General features: G+C 34.4%; 3 protein-coding genes across 3 annotated transcripts; all 3 read right to left on the minus strand.

Moving 5' to 3' along the window:
* Window positions 1–1,854: 1,854 nt before the first annotated feature.
* On the minus strand, window positions 1,855–2,559 carry LOC143620822 (protein FAR1-RELATED SEQUENCE 5-like). Its single transcript, XM_077092420.1, has one exon. It carries the CDS (start codon window positions 2,557–2,559, stop codon window positions 1,855–1,857), a length of 705 nt encoding a protein of 234 aa, XP_076948535.1.
* A 21-nt stretch (window positions 2,560–2,580) lies between these two features.
* On the minus strand, window positions 2,581–6,138 carry LOC143620824 (uncharacterized). The gene is made up of 2 exons (XM_077092421.1): window positions 5,646–6,138; window positions 2,581–2,708 (listed from the first exon to the last, which is right to left on the minus strand). The coding sequence occupies exons 1-2, from the start codon at window positions 6,136–6,138 to the stop codon at window positions 2,581–2,583; spliced, it is 621 nt and encodes a 206-aa protein (XP_076948536.1).
* Window positions 6,139–13,832: 7,694 nt separating this feature from the next.
* Window positions 13,833–15,052, minus strand: LOC143620854 (UPF0481 protein At3g47200-like). The gene has a single exon (XM_077092450.1). The coding sequence runs from the start codon at window positions 15,042–15,044 to the stop codon at window positions 13,833–13,835; it is 1,212 nt and encodes a 403-aa protein (XP_076948565.1). The 5' UTR covers window positions 15,045–15,052.
* Between the last annotated feature and the right edge of the window lie 2,049 nt (window positions 15,053–17,101).

The following is a 17,101-nucleotide window of genomic DNA, read 5'->3' on the forward strand; positions in this document are numbered from 1 at the left end:
GCTTATCATACAACGAGCCTCTTCACCACGGGATTTTAAAACCCGAGTAATATATTTGACCCTGCCGTAATCACCATGCACACACACATCAATAAGCCTACTCACATCATTCATAGTCACAAGGAACTAAATGTCATCACACAACTGTAGGCTATAAGGTAACACATACTCATACATATATATGATCCCAAACATACCACATCGTAAGTAAGCCATCCTTAGGCACTAATGGCTAACAAACCACACTAATCATAGGCCATAGGGTAACACATGCACATACATACATACATATATCATCCCAAAATATACCATATTACAAGCAAGTCTATGGGCCATAAGGTGGTATATAATAACCAGTTCAATACATGAGCTAAGTAAATAGGTTTACTCATATTCGTTTATTACCTAGCCTATTAACGTCCTCGGGTCTAGACCATAAATAAATTATGTAACCTTAAGGAATATAAGACCATAAACGAGTCTAAAATATCCTAAGGCATAGAAAATAATTCAAACATAGCTTTAAAAATGCACAATCACGAATAAGACCATGTAATACCATCCAACTAGTTTAAGTGATTAAAATCGGGTAAAATTTGTAATTGGGTGTGTATGCTAGCCCAAAACGTAAAAAGATTAAAAAGGGCATCATGAACTCACCTGACACTAGGCACGAATTCACCACGAGCTAGAGAACCCCTAAGTATCCCTATAACTCAAAAGCCTGTCGGTTTACATACAAACATTACTAACGACACCGAAAGGACTCGTTTATCATACGAGACGTTCTAACATGTCTGTGATATAGCTGTTTATAAGATACTCACTAGCCAATGTTATTTCCCTTGAAATCTCCTTAACTTTCAAATTATTCTCATTACAAAAATTTGAAATTGGAATCGTTCTAGGATTTACACCTGCATCTCTCTTCCACCGATCCAAAATGTATTTTTTAGGGAATCTTTTAACTCGGAACAAATTTAAAATACAAAGAATGTGACGACACAATAACCCGTATTGTTCAAATCTTTTACAACTGCATGATACAATAGAATCTACTCCATTTTCACCATCCTTCTTAAATGAAACCTTAACAATAAAAAAATCAAACAAAACTTAGACAATTATAAAAAAAATTAAAGATTAAACCTTCAAACCAAAAAAGCTATTGCGTTTTGCTAAAACGTTCAGATTATACGTTCTATTTTAAAAAATGTATGATAAAATTCATCAACACTCCAATTTTGATTTCTTCTAATACGTTCCGCTTATACGTTCAATTACATCGCGTCTGATAAAATTCATCAACACTCCAAATTTTGATTACGTTTCGCTAAAATGTTCTGTTAATGCGTTCGGTTAAAAAAGGTATGATAAAATTCTTCAATCACTACAATTTTATTTTCTTATAATAATGTTAAAAGATAATTATACCCTTATGTTAATACGTTCTTTTATAATACATCAACTTTAAAACAACAAAAATAATGCATTATGTATAATTTAATTAAATCTTAACTCCAAACATCCTACATCCTGGTACATATGCATTAAAGTCGAAGATGGAAAACTTTATATAATCTTCTTCTTCGGTTGACTTAAGAGACGTAACACCACTTCGAATGTGATACATTTCATCTTGAAAATCATTAAAAATTGCCCTTGTATACATCAGTTCTGCTTCTTCCTCGATAGGACTTTCGCTTACCAAATCAGGATGTGTATACCTTGTATCATGATCATTTTTCCTACTGTTTTGCCTTTGAATCTCCATACAATGATCAAAATGACTAAAAAACTCAACAAGTGATAATTGTGAGTTAGAAACTTGACAGAAAAATGATTTCCACTTTCTCATCTTGATGTAGTATGCATAAGACCAGACAATGGTTCATCTCTATAATAAGCAGGTATCCAATCGTATCTCATATCAAACATGTCAATCAACCATTTATTAGACTCAAGATCATATTCCTTCATTATAAGCAGCCATTTAGTCTCAAATTCAAATGCCAAATAATTTTTCTTCGAAATCTCATCAGCCCAAAACAAAGGAGTTAACTCACCATTATCATTAACATTGTATTCAAAAGAAAAATCGTCATAGCATTTTTTTCCACTTAATCTTTGGACAACCATTTCAGCATCAAATTCACCAATAAAACAATTTAACCTTTGTTTAAAATTCTTACAATCATCTTTTGAAGCCCCAACTTCTTCAAAACCTCCATACTTTGTCCTAAGAATATTAAATGCCTTAACTGGCCCAACTTTAATGTTGACTTCTTGAACATGAGTTAACTTCCTATTAGATCGAACAAAATGCTTATCTTCTTCTTCTACCATTGCATGATATTGTCCTTCCACAAATTCGTTTATTTCAAACTTTATACCATCCATAGATTTCAAAAAAATTTGAGCTCTACAACCACACCGAATTGTTGGTCTCTTCCTCTGTTTTGAACTATCTTTATCAACCATTGGGTCATAACTCTTTGGAGGTTTATGACCTTCTTTTGAACAAGTGAAATACTTAGACTTTAATATACCATCATTCATGTATAAACCTCCTTTGCGAACTCAAAAACCAGCTTTCTTTACATATTCACAATAAAAATCATATGCAAGATCAATAGACTCAAATACCATTCCTTTAATAAGTTTCAAAGAAGCATTCACTTGTGGCACGACATCATCTGGTGGAGGCCCTGATAAGATAGATAAATACACAAAAACAGAAAGAAGTTAACACCTATTTAAAAAGTTAGCACGTTCAATACTTTCTATTAATACGTTCATTTAATACGTTCTATTTATATACTATGTATACGATTCTATACAGACCTATTTCAAGTTAGCACTTCCAATACTTGACTAATTCGTTTAAATTGTAATACAATCTTCTAATACGTTCTTAATACACTATTATACGTTTTCCTAGTACGTTCTTAACTAACTAGTTCAATTTTTATATGTTTTTATAATATGTTCAGTTAATACGTTCTAAATTCTATACACACCTATTTAAAGTTAACACGTTCAAAATACTTAACTAATTCGTTCAATTCTAATACATACAGCTAATACATTCTTCATACTATCGAACCCAACAGATTAGAGATTACCAGATTTTTTAGCTAATTACCTCTAATCAAATCAAAACTACTTTACCGGTTACAAACATAGAAAAGTCGACTAGCAGTTCAACAAAAAATTAACTGAAAATAGTAAAAAAAATTAGAATATCAGATGTTTAACTAACTAACATCTATTCAAATACATCAAATTTCTATAAAATTAACCAAAAACTACTTCCTTTGATGATCGGAATACATCGCGTTCGATAGCACGATAAGCAAAATAGCCAAATCGCCAAAATCATAATCTCAATTACTTAACAAAAACAGTTTATGGGTTTTGATCTAAAACAGAGTATAATAAAAACCGTTTCTAAATTTAGTAGCGGGATTGAAATTTTAAACGATGTTAAATGAAAATAATACCCTTATGTTAAGTTACGATATCAGATTGTGAAAGTTACGATCTACGTTCAGGATACTCGCGTACCTAATGTACGATAAAGGATATATATATATATATATATATATATATATATATATATATATATATATAAGGTTTGGATCAAATACAAATTAAATTAATTTCCTAATTATGAGAATCAAGTAGTGTAATTATATATATAACATAGTGTAATTACACCATGATGTAATTACACTACACTATAATTACACTATGTTATATATATAACTAGGATAGAGCCCATATGATACACAAGTAGTTAAAAAATACAACAAAAAAGTTAAATTTAATAATATACCTTATGAATTCATAAGATGTAAATAATTTTCTAAAATAAATAGATTTGTAAGAATAATTTGTATTTGTATTAGAAATCAAAATGAAAAGTTGTGAATCTATGAAAATTAAGAAAAGAGAAGGTTGCCATCAATTCATCCTAGTTGAGTTGGTAAGTTACAAACATTTTAAAAACATGGTCAAAAGTTCAATTCCTACCAACAACATATTTTTATTTTATCATTTATGAAGTGAAAATTATACAAATGGAAACTAACTTCTATATATATATATATATATAGGTTTAAGTTCAGGAAGGAAATGAAATTACTGTTAGAAATGTGAGAAATGAATATGGGCCACTGGTTTTATTTTATGTTTAAAATTTTTAAAAATAAATAAAAAGAATATAAATGCAACAATAAATGCATTCTCTTTCTTCAATTAATACAACTAATATAACCATAATAAATCACTCTTTGATTATGGATACACATATCCTATACGTGTGTAGGTTATATGTTTTTCGTGTGTAGGTAATATGTTTTCTTTTTCATAGAACGAGTGTATGTTATGTGTTTTTGTTTAGGTTGTATATTTTTTATTGACATTTAATGCTAACATATGTAAGATACTTTTTTGTATTATTCATCACAATGTACCTACGTGGTGATTGATATTGATATATAATATATGAATAAATTGTATTTGTGTAGGATAAAATTTTCAAGTGTAGGTTATATGCTTTTCGTGTGTAGGTTATATGCTTTCGTGTGCGTGTGTAGTTCATTGATGCTGAATTTTGTGTGTCGATTATATATTTTCATGTGTAGGTTATATGTTTTCTTATTATTAGAACAAATGTACGTTATATGTTTTTGTGTAGGTTGTGTACTTTTTTGTTGATATTTAATGCAAACACGTGTAAGATAGTTTTTTGTACTATTTATCACAATGTAACTACGTGTTGATGGATATTAATATATTGAGTTGGAAGAAATTGGTTTTGAATAGAAAGAAATTTTAATGTATGAATAAATTGTAATTGTGTAGGATAAAAGTTCAAGAGAAAAAAAATAAGTTATAAAAATAAATGAATTCTTATTATTTTATAATTATAACAATTTGATAAGTTATATTAATTGAAAAGATAACTATTATATTTATTAGTTATATTAATTGAAGAGAGAGCATGCATTAATACTTTCCTCATTTATCTTTAAGCATTTAAAACATAAATAAAACTAGTGGCCCATATTTATTTCTCACATTTCTCACAGTAATCTCATTTCTCTCTTGAACCATCCCATATATATATACTAGTTTGAGACCCGTGTATTACACGGGGATTTAATGAAAATTATAATATTTAAATATTAAGCAAAATACAATCAATAACAAAATTATCATATATTATTAATACAATTACAACTTACATAAACATTACAGGAATTACAAAACAAACATTACGCAAGTATTTTACAAATAAAAAAAGATTTCCTTGTACACTACATTTGTGGTTGTATTGGTCAGATTACCTTGTTTATCAAGTATCAGAATCTTTTGCCCATACCTGCTTGTAACTCTTGACAAGGATTCTTTCAAGTACAAACCAACTCTAGATAATGATTGACATTGGCTTTTGTTTATGGTCATCGCAAAACATACTTCAAGAGAAAACTGTCGTCTTTGAAATTTATATGCTATTTTGTTGTCTGTTGGAGTCAGTGGTGATCTATGGATCAAAAATCTATGTCCAATGTTAGTTCCAGAAATAGTTTTTGCTTCAACTACACGAGTACCTAAAGATATAATTTGTAGTCGAGTACCGTTACATAAGTCTTCTTTCTGGTTAAGATTTATAAGGAGCATAACAGGAACTCCATCTTTTAGCACAAGTTTTTGGTTTGGTAGTCCAAATATTCTTAGACCATTAAGCAGTTCAGACGAGTATAAAGCTGTACCAACCGTGTCATTGATATATTCTGAATTACATATTGTATCTGAACTTAAGTACTCGACTTCATCACCTGGAAAAAACTTGAGCAAACTATCATTAATCTCATCAACAATTTTGTTTGTTGATGCACGTATGACTCTATCCTGAAAGTAATGTTGGTTCTCGTAATTATGTAGAATATCTGGATATACAAAGTCAAAAAGTTTTGACATAGGATCAACTGAATCTTTTATAAGTAGATTGTCAGGTATATCTATCGTTGCAACACCATCATTAGGACCGCCAACATTACCTTCACCTATATCTAAAAGCCATTTTGCAAATAATTTGGTTTCTTCAACATCAGATGATGGCCTACCCATAGTTAACCTTAGGTTTTTTTTGTTAATCTCAAGACATTGCATTCACTCCAAATGCAAGAAGAATATAGAGAGGCGTTTACTATGTCTTGTCTAGTGCCTTTTTGAACTACAGGTAGGATTTGTTGAAAGTCTCCTCCAAATACAACAACTTTTCCTCCAAATAGGAAATTAGAAGATAAAACATCTTTTGAAGATCAGCCAAGAGCTTAAAAGCCATGTTTGTAAGCCATTGGAACTTCGTCCCAATGTTTTAAAATTTTGGTTATGCTCAATGACTCAATATTTTAAAATTTTTGACCAAATAGTGTAGAAATATTTGATAGTGAATTATATTACGTGGAAAACTTGTGAAAAAGCCATACCTTAGTATTGTGAAATGAGTCATAGTTTTCACAAGTCCAGATGTGGGCCTGACTTCAACAACAGGAGGGTCCAAACTGGTTTCATTGCCAAGTGACATATGCTCAATGCAGCACAAGAGCTTGCAGATGATAAACAATACACATTGTTAGAAATTATAATGTCAAAATATGTCAGTGATTTTAACAAAAGTATTCTTCTTGATTATATGCATTTAACAAAGTTCCCACCAATACCTTGGAATTGTGACTAAATTGGTGATTATTCCATGGGAAAGACACTGTTGGATGTAGGAGCGGGTAGTGGCATTTTAGCAATTATGTCAGCTCAGGCAAAGGCTAAGAAGGTGTATGCGGTGGAAGCTACTAAAATGGCTGAACATGCACGCGAGCTCGTTAAAGCAAATAACCTTCAAGACATTGTTAGAGCTGTAAATAAACTTAAAAGTAGACTTAATTGTCCTCATCATCTTGACCGATCCAATTATTAACCTAAGCTGCTTTAAACAGTTTTGATAAAATGGTGGAATCAACAATTATGTCAAATTAAGTTCATAAATGCTAACGCGGTTATAAAAATATATCAAATAATCTATGAGATGAGATGGATAATGAGCACAGTGCGATGACATGCAATATCATATAGCATATTTAACATGTAATTTCCCACGACTTCTTAGTGCAACCGTGGAGGAATATGAGCTAACGTCTAACGGTGATCCAAATTAACTTCGGTGATTCAGTTTATAAATCAATTGAATTATTTTTAGTTCCATAACAAAGGAAAATAACACAAAGTTTAAAAAAAAGGTGTTAGAGGTTTGAAATCAAGGGAATATGCCCTGAAACTTAATTTCATATATTTCTTCATATATGCTTTGAACACGCACGTGAGCCTAGTGAGAAATTGGCAATAAATGAGCTAGATGATGAACACCGTGCGATCACAATTCAATTTCAAATCGAAAACAATATAAACACTTGCACTGAAACAACAAAACTAAATAGTCAAATAACATACGGTTACGGTAATGGGCAATAGGCAATAGACGTAAATATCAATGTAAATACACAGATTGCAATGGTATTAGAGGTTTGAAATTAATTGAATATGCCCTGAAACTTAGCATCATATGTCTTCATATATGCCTTGTTTGATGCATCATCTATCTAATTAATTACTAAAATGGCTAAACACGCATGCGAGCCTAGTGGGCAATAGGCAATAGATGAGATGAATGATAAACACAGTGCGATGGCAATTCAATTTCAAATCAAAAACAATAAAAACACTTGAAATAAAACAACAAACTAAATAGTCAAATAACAGATGGTTGCGGTAGTGAGAAAAGGCAGTAGACGTAAATATAAATATAAATACACATATTGCAATTAAGCCTCAATATCAATGTAAATACACAGATTGCAATTAAGCCTCAAATCGTGTGGATTACCATGTGTGCAACAGCTATACAACTATTACATCGATTTAAACAACTAAAAACATGAATTTAGAGAGAAAACAAAAGCATTGATGTTTACCGTATGAATTAGAAAAACTGAGCTTCCATTCAAATAGACGAGATCCAGAACAGAGGGGATGAACAGTCTGGAAGGTTTAATCAAATAAGAGAGAAGGCAGCGTACTAATAATGGCGTTGGTGGGTCTGCAACCTAGGGTTTGTTATTTGGGAGGGCTGTGTGTTGAATGAAAACAAATGGATTGAATAATATATGGATCCGGAAAACATTATTTAGGCAGGTTGGTCCGAAATTAAATACCATTTTACTAAATATGGGTTAGAAAATATGAGTGATGAGAGTTTGACAAGTGGCAAAATAGAGTACCCTTTTATTAGAGTATTAAGATATATATATATATATATATATTATAATAGTATTTCTCATAATAGTATTTCTGTGATCATATGGTGTTATCTACATGTTTGCGAGAATGTATCTAGTCGCTAGTTTTCTTGCTTCTGCCCTGCGTTAGTGGTGGAGAACTTTATTTGAAAGTTTTGGCATATGTCCTCTCTTGGTATGTGTTTATTTGTGTATGAATGGAGAATGGGTTTTGAATTATTTATTAGTGTTCTAGCATTTATTACTATTTGGAAAAGGACATCGTGACATTAAATTTACTCTAGTGACTTTCTAATTTGAATGTTGTCGGCTTACTTTGTATTTAAAGATGTAAAGATGATCTTGTATTTGTATGGTTTTGTCTTAGGTTGAATAATTATTAGATTTGTTTTTTGAAATGGCTACACGCCCATCTACTTCAGCTTCTACTTCTAAACTGTTGAAATACGATTCAAACCCCATTTGATATGCACGTGGTGATTGATTGATATGCACGTGGTGATTGATTTGGTCATCCGAAGTTCAAGGCTTATTTACCAGTTCTTTTTTTATGTTATTGTTTATTTGAATAAGTTTGTGTGATCCACAATTGTAGGCTTTTCAGTTTCTTTCCATTGTAATGCTGCTTATAAAATGCGGCCTACTTGCTTGTTTCATTCATTCACTTTTGCATAATAAAAAGCCTTGAGTATTGATCTAAGTGAGAAATATATTTGAGTGTTATTAACAGTTTTGATATCAACAGTGGTATCAGATCTTGAGTGTGATCCATTTTCCATTCCTTCCTCTACTCTCTCAATCAATGGCCGATCAAACAAGTACTTTGCCCACTGCTCCTACTCCGATTCCTGTCTTTAAGGGAGAAGGGTATGAACATTGGAGCATATGTATGAAAACCATTTTAAAGTCTAGAGATCTTTGGGATATGGTGGAACAAGGAGTCAACATTGCTGAACCTGATGAAAACAAACTCAAGAACATTAAGAAAAGAGATGCTCATGCCATGGCCATTATCCAACAGGCCATTCATGACCATCTATTTTCTCGAACTGCAGCTGCTGAATCATCCAAAGAACGTTGGGATATACTGAAGATGGAGTATCAAGGAGATACCCAAGTGAAAGCTATAAAATTGCAAGGGTTAAGAAGAGAGTTTGAGAATCTCTCTATGAAAGACAACGAAACTGTTGGAGAATACTTCTCTAGAGTCATGGGGAATGTGAGCCAGAAGAGAGCATATGGGGAGATCATCTCTGATCAAACCATAGTTGAGAAGATACTTTGAAGTTTATCTCCGAAGTTTGATCATATTGTTCCATATATTGAAGTATCCTTTGATTTGTCCAAACTCACTCCAGTGAGGCTGATGGGTTCCTTGTAATCACAAAAAGAAAGAATAGATAGCAGATCCCATGAGAAAACAGAAATATTTGAAGAACATGCCCTATAGGTCATGCAAGAAGGAAATCGGTCATCGAATGCACGTAGTAGAGGGCGTGGTGGTTATAGGGGCCGAGGCAGAGGAAGATCATTTGATAGAAGTAAGGTACCACAATGTTATACATGCAAAAAGTATGGTCATTTGTCCAAACATTGTTGGTATAATGAGGAGGCACAAGTCAATATTGCTGCTGACCGGTGGAGCAAGTAGAAAACAATAATAACAGTGAGGATCAACACTTGTTTATGGCATTTGTACCTGAACAAGAAACCAATAATCTGTGGTTTCTTAATTCAGGATGTTCCAGCCATATGACAGGTTCCAAGGCTAGTTTTATTGAACTTGATGAAACCGTCAAGATGAGTGTTCAATTGGGCAATAAACAGTCTCTTGCAGTTGAAGGTAAGGGTGTTGTTCGAATTTATACTGGCCCAAACTCATACAAATTGCTTAATGATGTATATTACGCTCCAACCTTGGAGTATAACTTGTTGAGTGTGGGTCAGCTCATGAGGAAAGGTTACTCATTGTTATTTGAGGGAAGTAGCTGCACCATTAAGAATCAAGGTGCTGAATTGATGAAAATTCTGGTTGCCACTAACAACATGTTTGTTGTGGATGCCTCAAAGACAGAATCCAGCACTCCCAACAACTCATCACTTCTACAAGTTTGGCACAAGAGATATGGTCACTTAAACTGTGATAGTTTAAAACTGTTGCATGAGAAAGCTATGGTTGTTGGTTTGCCTCAGATTAAAGGCACAAGCATATGTGAAGGGTGCATTCTAGGCAAGCAGATCAGGCTACCCTTCAAATCCACTTCCTGGAGAGCTACAAAAAGATTGGAACTAGTGCATGCTGACCTATGTGGTCCAATGCATGTACCCAGTCTTGGACATAATTTTTATTACTTTCTATTAATAGATGATGTGTCTAGGATGTGTTGGGTATATTTTTTAGCAAAGAAATCTAATGCATTTGAAAGATTCAAAGTATTTAAAGCACTGGTTGAAAAGCAAAGTGGGTGTAGCCTGAAAGTGTTAAGAACTGATAGAGGTGGAGAGTTTTGCAGCAATGAGTTCAACTCCTTTTGTGAAGTGAATGGTATTAGAAGGGAATTGAGTGAACCTCATACACCACAACACAATGGTGTTGTGGAAAGGAAAAATAGGACGATTATGGGAATGGCCAGAAGTATGTTAAAGGAGAGAAGCTTGCCAAATCATTTCTGGGCTGAAGTAGTTGCCATAGCAGTGTATGCCATTAATAGAGCTTCAACCTCAGATGTTCTAAATAAGACTCCTTATCAGGTATGGTTTAATGTTAAGCCGAATGTCACTAATATGAAGATTTTTGGATGTGTTGCATATGGTTAAAAGTTTGTTCAGGGGAGGAGGAAGCTTGATGATAGATCAAACAAAATGATCTTCATTGGGTATTCTTCTAATGGTACAGAGTATAGACTCTATAATCCTGTTACTAAGAAGATTGAAACCAAGAGTTTTAGTGACACAATGATCTTAGAAGACAATTCATGGGGTTGGCAGGAGTTGCACAAGGCAGACAAACAATTGTATGAAAGGATGTTTTCAGATCCTTTTCCTGAAGAGTATGCTGAGACTTCATTAGTTGAAACCACTAATGATGCTGAACCTTCTGATTTGGAAGGAGCAGCATCACCAAGTGCTACAACTACTCAAGGCAGTACTCAGCAGCCCCACATTGCTGACAGTTCAAGTTCTAGTTCATCGACTCCTCTGAGAGTTAGATTTATGGCTGATCTTTATGCTAATACTCAAGAAGTTAATGAGGTTCCTTCTGACTATTTGAACTACCAGTTTGCTCATAATATTACAGATCCTATGAATTTTTCTGATGCAGTTAAGAAGAGAGAATGGCAGGAGGCCATGAAATATGAAATAAATACCATCATTAAGAATCAGACTTGGAGTCTGGTTGATCTTCCAAGCAGTAAAAATGTTGTGGGCTTGAAATGGCTTTATAAGTCCAAAGTGGGTCTAGATAGAAAGGTAATCAAACACAAAGCCAGATTGTTAGTTAAGGGGTACTCTCAGAAGTATGGTGTAGATTATGAAGAAACATTTGCTCCGGTGGCTAGATTTGAGACCATCAGAATGGTGATAGCAGTTGCAGCAGTTAAAGGATGGCTATTACATCAATTGGATGTAAAGTCAGCCTTTTTAAATGGTGATCTTGATGAGGAGATTTATGTTGAGCAGCCAGAAGGGTTCGTGATGAAAGGGCAAGAAGACAAACTTTATAAGCTGCACAAAGCTCTCTATGGTTTAAAACAATCACCCAGATCATGGTATGCAAAAATAGATGGGTACTTCAGTAACAACGGCTATATTAAGAGCCTCAATGAACCTACTCTTTATACTAAATACTGTTCAACTGATGTCATCTATGTGCGTTTATATGTGGATGACATCATTTGCACAAGTTCTAGTGAGGTTCTAATTACTGAATTTAAAGCTGGAATGAAGCAGATGTTTGAAATGACTGATTTGGGTCTGCTTCAATACTTTCTTGGATTGGAAGTGAAGCAGGTTCAAGATGGTGTTTTTATTTCGCAAGAAAAATTTGCTCAAAGTTTGTTGAGCAAGTTTGGTATTCAAGACTGTAAGATTGAGGATGTTCCTATGAGTCCGTATGACAAATATTTGGTTGATGATGGTGAAGACAAGGTTGATGAAACTAAATTTCGAAGCCTAGTTGGTGGCTTAATCTATCTAACTCACACATGGCCAGACTGGGCCTATGCAGTTGGTGTTTTATCCAGGTTCATGCAGTCACCATAAAAAATTCATGCAGGTGCAGCTAGGAAGATTCTAAGATAGTTGGTTCTACATCCGAGTATGGTATTTGGTACATACAAAAAGAATAATTAGATCAAGCTGGTTGGTTATTCAGACACTGATTGGGCAGCATGTGTAGATGACAGGAAAAGTGTTGGGGCCTATGTGTTTACTATTGGTAGTGGAGCTGTATCCTGGAGCTCAAAAAAGCAAAATACAGTCGCGCTCTCTAGTACTGAAGCTGAGTATATTTCAGCTACTAATGCAACTTGTCAAGGTATTTTGATCAGAAGACTTTTAGAAGACTTGGGGTACCCTCAAAGCAATGCTACAGTAATTTGGTGTGATAGTCAATCAGCAAACAACATATCAAGAAATCTAGTGGAACATGGTAAAGCAAAGCATATAGAGTTAAAGTATCATTTCATTAGAGACATGGTCAGGCAAGAAAAGGTGATTCTTCACTTCGGCAGTACAAAAGATCAGGTAGCTAATTGTTTAACCAAGGCTCTATCAAAAGAAAAGTTTGTGTTTTTTCGCCATCAGTTGGGAGTGCATAAGTTTGAATCAAGGGGGGGGGGGGGGTTGAAATATGATTCAAACCCCATTTGATATGCACGTGGTGATTGATTTGGTCATCCGAAGTTCAAGGCTTATTTACCAGTTCTTTTGTTTACGTTATTGTTTATTTGAATAAGTTTGTGTGATCCACAATTGTAGGCTTTTCAGTTTCTTTCCGTTGTAATGCTGCTTATAAAATGAAGCCTCCTTGCTTGTTTCATTCATTCACTCACTTTTGCATAATAAAAAGCCTTGAGTATTGATCTAAGTGAGAAATATATTTGAGTGTTATTAACAGTTTTGATATCAACATAAACGTCTATTTCAAGAAAATCTATTCCCATGCAAACTCTTAAACATGGACATACATTATGAAAAATCAGAGTGTTAGCTACAATTACATGAATGAAAGTCGACTCCAATTTAGATTATTCATAAAAAACAAAAAGACAGCAAACATTAAATGTTTAAGTCAGACTTTATATTCCGATTGGGTTGACCCACCCAACTCCATTTTTACACTCGACTTGATTTAGTGTTTCTTATTTGCCTCCGGAAGGCTTAATGGTAAAGATGGTTTGAAGCATAGCTAGAATAAATAGGATAATTCCAGCAAATAGAGCAATGATACTCCATGGACTATTGAAGTCAGACTTTATAAATACGCTTTAACTTCATCATCTTTCTGGGCCAGTAACCATTGAAATGCTTATCCAGTCCTTCCCACTGTTTAGTGTAAAAAAAATGTTCTGGGACAACTTCTTTGCATTTCCTGTTAATCATCTTTGCAGCCTCTTCATTTGAACCTATATGATTGATAACAACTTTTGATTTCACTAACCTGGCAATATCCTCATGAGTATCAATTAGCATATCCATGGCCCTGGCATATGATGTGACGTAAGGAGTAACCACATATGACTGCTCATATGCAATGAGGTTCCTTAAAACCAACTCGGTGAAATCATTGATACGCAATGTAGGCATTGTGAGCGTAGGCTTAAACCAGAAAGTGCTTGAACAGTACTTAGAAGGTTTTATTTTTATGGCCATTGCCCATTTTGCATCTTGCTTAGGCTTAAAGTTTACTCCTGCCCTGTCGAGTTCTACTGCCGAGTGGATTGTTGAACGTGGAAACCCTGAAGGAATATCATATTTTGGCTGGTAACAATGTTGTAGATAGCCAAGAATATGATCATGATTGTTATATGAGCGGCTACCACCGCCTACTTTTATTCTCCCTTCAAAGAGGTTGACGTATTTCAGAAGTGGAAGTAGAAATTCAGTAAGAGGCAGAGGTTCTTCAAATTTATTAATACAGCACTCATATATTGCATTTAGAACATAAAAAAGGATTTGGTTCTCTAGTAGCACCAGGTCATACGGTATGTACTGGTCCTGTAACCTTAACTTAGAACCTGGTGTCATATCGTGAATGAACTCAAGTATGAAACAAGCATCCGTAACCATCATTTTTACAAGTTCGCTGTCATTATAAGACTTAGCGTCGGCATAACTTCCTTTGATTTTCTCTATCATTGAAGCCACCTTCTCCACACATGATGTTAATGTTTGTACTTGTGTCAATGAAGGTTCATTACGAGACAATAGCTCATGCACAAAAGCAGCTTTCTGAACTTCAAATCGTTGCAAAGTTTCATCTTTCTTGTGCAGTGGTCCAATGGAGACCACCCGCGGCTTGAAAGAACACTGGCTGAGATTTCGGAGGTTACTAGGAGCCATGTATATAGATGGTGAATATTTGTTGACATTATGTTTCTCTCTCACATAATTAAGAAGACTATGAACTGTTTCAGGAACGATATTTACGTCTCCAAGCTCAACATCCACGTTTTCCATTTGCAGTAATTATTCTCTGAAAGAGGAATTTGTAAAGATTGGAGATCATATATAGCATATACAGGAAGTCAAAATCTTTCCAAAAATTTTATAAGCAAATTGCTTCTATAATATATGATTGTTTATTGGATTACATCGAAACAGAAGGCAAGCGGGCAACAAGCTGCGCCGCTACCCCTTTTTGAATCGCAAAACCCAATCTTTTAAAAACTATATTTGCTGATCATGGAGTCATAACATTACTATGCATGACCCGCTGAACACGGATAAGTAGCTCCACAGCTTCAGGTGCGAGGAAACCAAAAGTGTCAAAAGCAAAAGGAATAAATACATGTTGGTTGTCAAGACACGCATTTTCATCTTTTGCCACCTTACCTGAAGCAGCTTTTAATGCGGCTTGACTGACCGCGAAACCACTACTCCCTAAGCCCACCAAAGAAGGAACCCCTGTTAAATCCACACACGTGTTTCCCTCCTATCCATCCAAACACCAAAATGTCAGCCGATCGAAGAGATGATCTTCCCTCCGACGGGTTAGTCAGGAAATTCACAGGTGCTTCTTTCTTAACAGAAATTCCAGCTCGCCTGAATATATCAAAGAGCACATCCCTAACCAGATCGTGTCGGTACTTGAACCCCGGGAGCTCTTTACAGTGCACCGCGTGCTCCCCATATGAGTCTAAACACGCTTTACGACAAACAGGACATATCTCATCAACCGGAAATAGAGGAATCAAAAGGCACTGAACCTGATGGTGTCTTTATAGTGGTCGTGGTGCTTTAGGCCACACCTAGTTGGGATGGGGGCACTGAACCTGAGCCCAACAGTGTATTATTTATATAAAAAATGGTTATGCCGTAACACTTTTGGGCTAGGCCCATTCTACTGTACTTTCGACTCATTTATTGATGTTTGGATTTTAAAACTTTATCCATATATTGAGAATATATGTAAACTTTTAAGTTTACTCATAAAGTGAGAATAGATATGAAGTAAAACTTGGTTTATGTTAACTACCGAGATCCTATAGTTAGTATTTTTATTGGAGTTAAAGAGTATTAGCTCCTAACTATTGAAAGTTAGTGTGTTTGTGGGAGTACAATGTGAAATTTAGAGATTTTTTGGAGAGTATCAACTCCACTCTATTATTATTAGATATAATATGATATAATGCAATATAATATAATCAAACAATGTCGTGTGGGATACACCAATAATCGTCCAAGCAAATTTCACCACCAAACTTTTTTTATTTTCTTGCATACACTTTCGACCACCTTCCCCGTCATTTTCGACTAGCGACAACAATTATGTCTAGTTACAACTCTTTGCTTCAATGTGTAATCGTATCCACGTCGTACCACTTCCCACTGACTTCAAATCTGACAAAGCGGCTTCAATGCCAAGGCACATATCTTCCGGCAACCTTCAACATATCGAATTTTGTTGCATTGGCTATTTGCTATTGGAAATTAGAACCGATGGGAAGTAGTGCTGTCTCCGGGAATCGCTCAAAAATATGGGCCGAAGGCGAGTATAAATTCGGGACTTAAGTAAAATATAAATTCGATAACTCATGTATAAAAAGTAAATGATACGATGATAATTGTAATTTTAATAAACATGAAATTGTTAGGGTTATAAACAATTAACAACCAAATTCAGAACTAAGAAACTAAGCTAAGGATGCTAATCAAATCATCATTCATTAAATCATTTAATCAAATAAATTATAAGTTAATAACCTAACCTACCCTTAGGTGATCGAGCAAACGAGCAGTCGAGCGGAACGGCAAGCCAAGGAGTTGGACTTCGGACGTAGAGAGCCATGGAGGTCGGACCTGGAAGAGGAGGAGCAAGGGCCAAGGAGGTCGCTGGCGCTGTGCAATTTTAATAACCTTATCTTCTCTTTTGTTGCTTTCACGATTTTGAAATTGCTGCGTACTGGTAATACTAGTTGAGTATTGTATTTGATTTGGATATTATATGTAACACACACATACACACACATATTAGAATTTTTGGACTTCTGGGATGATCTTGCTTAAGTAGGTTG

The sequence above is a fragment of the Bidens hawaiensis genome, unplaced genomic scaffold, assembly GCF_021521415.1.
Source record: "Bidens hawaiensis isolate Kalapana, Puna unplaced genomic scaffold, B.hawaiensis_p1.1 tig00002717_1, whole genome shotgun sequence".
Classification (NCBI taxonomy): domain Eukaryota; kingdom Viridiplantae; phylum Streptophyta; class Magnoliopsida; order Asterales; family Asteraceae; genus Bidens; species Bidens hawaiensis.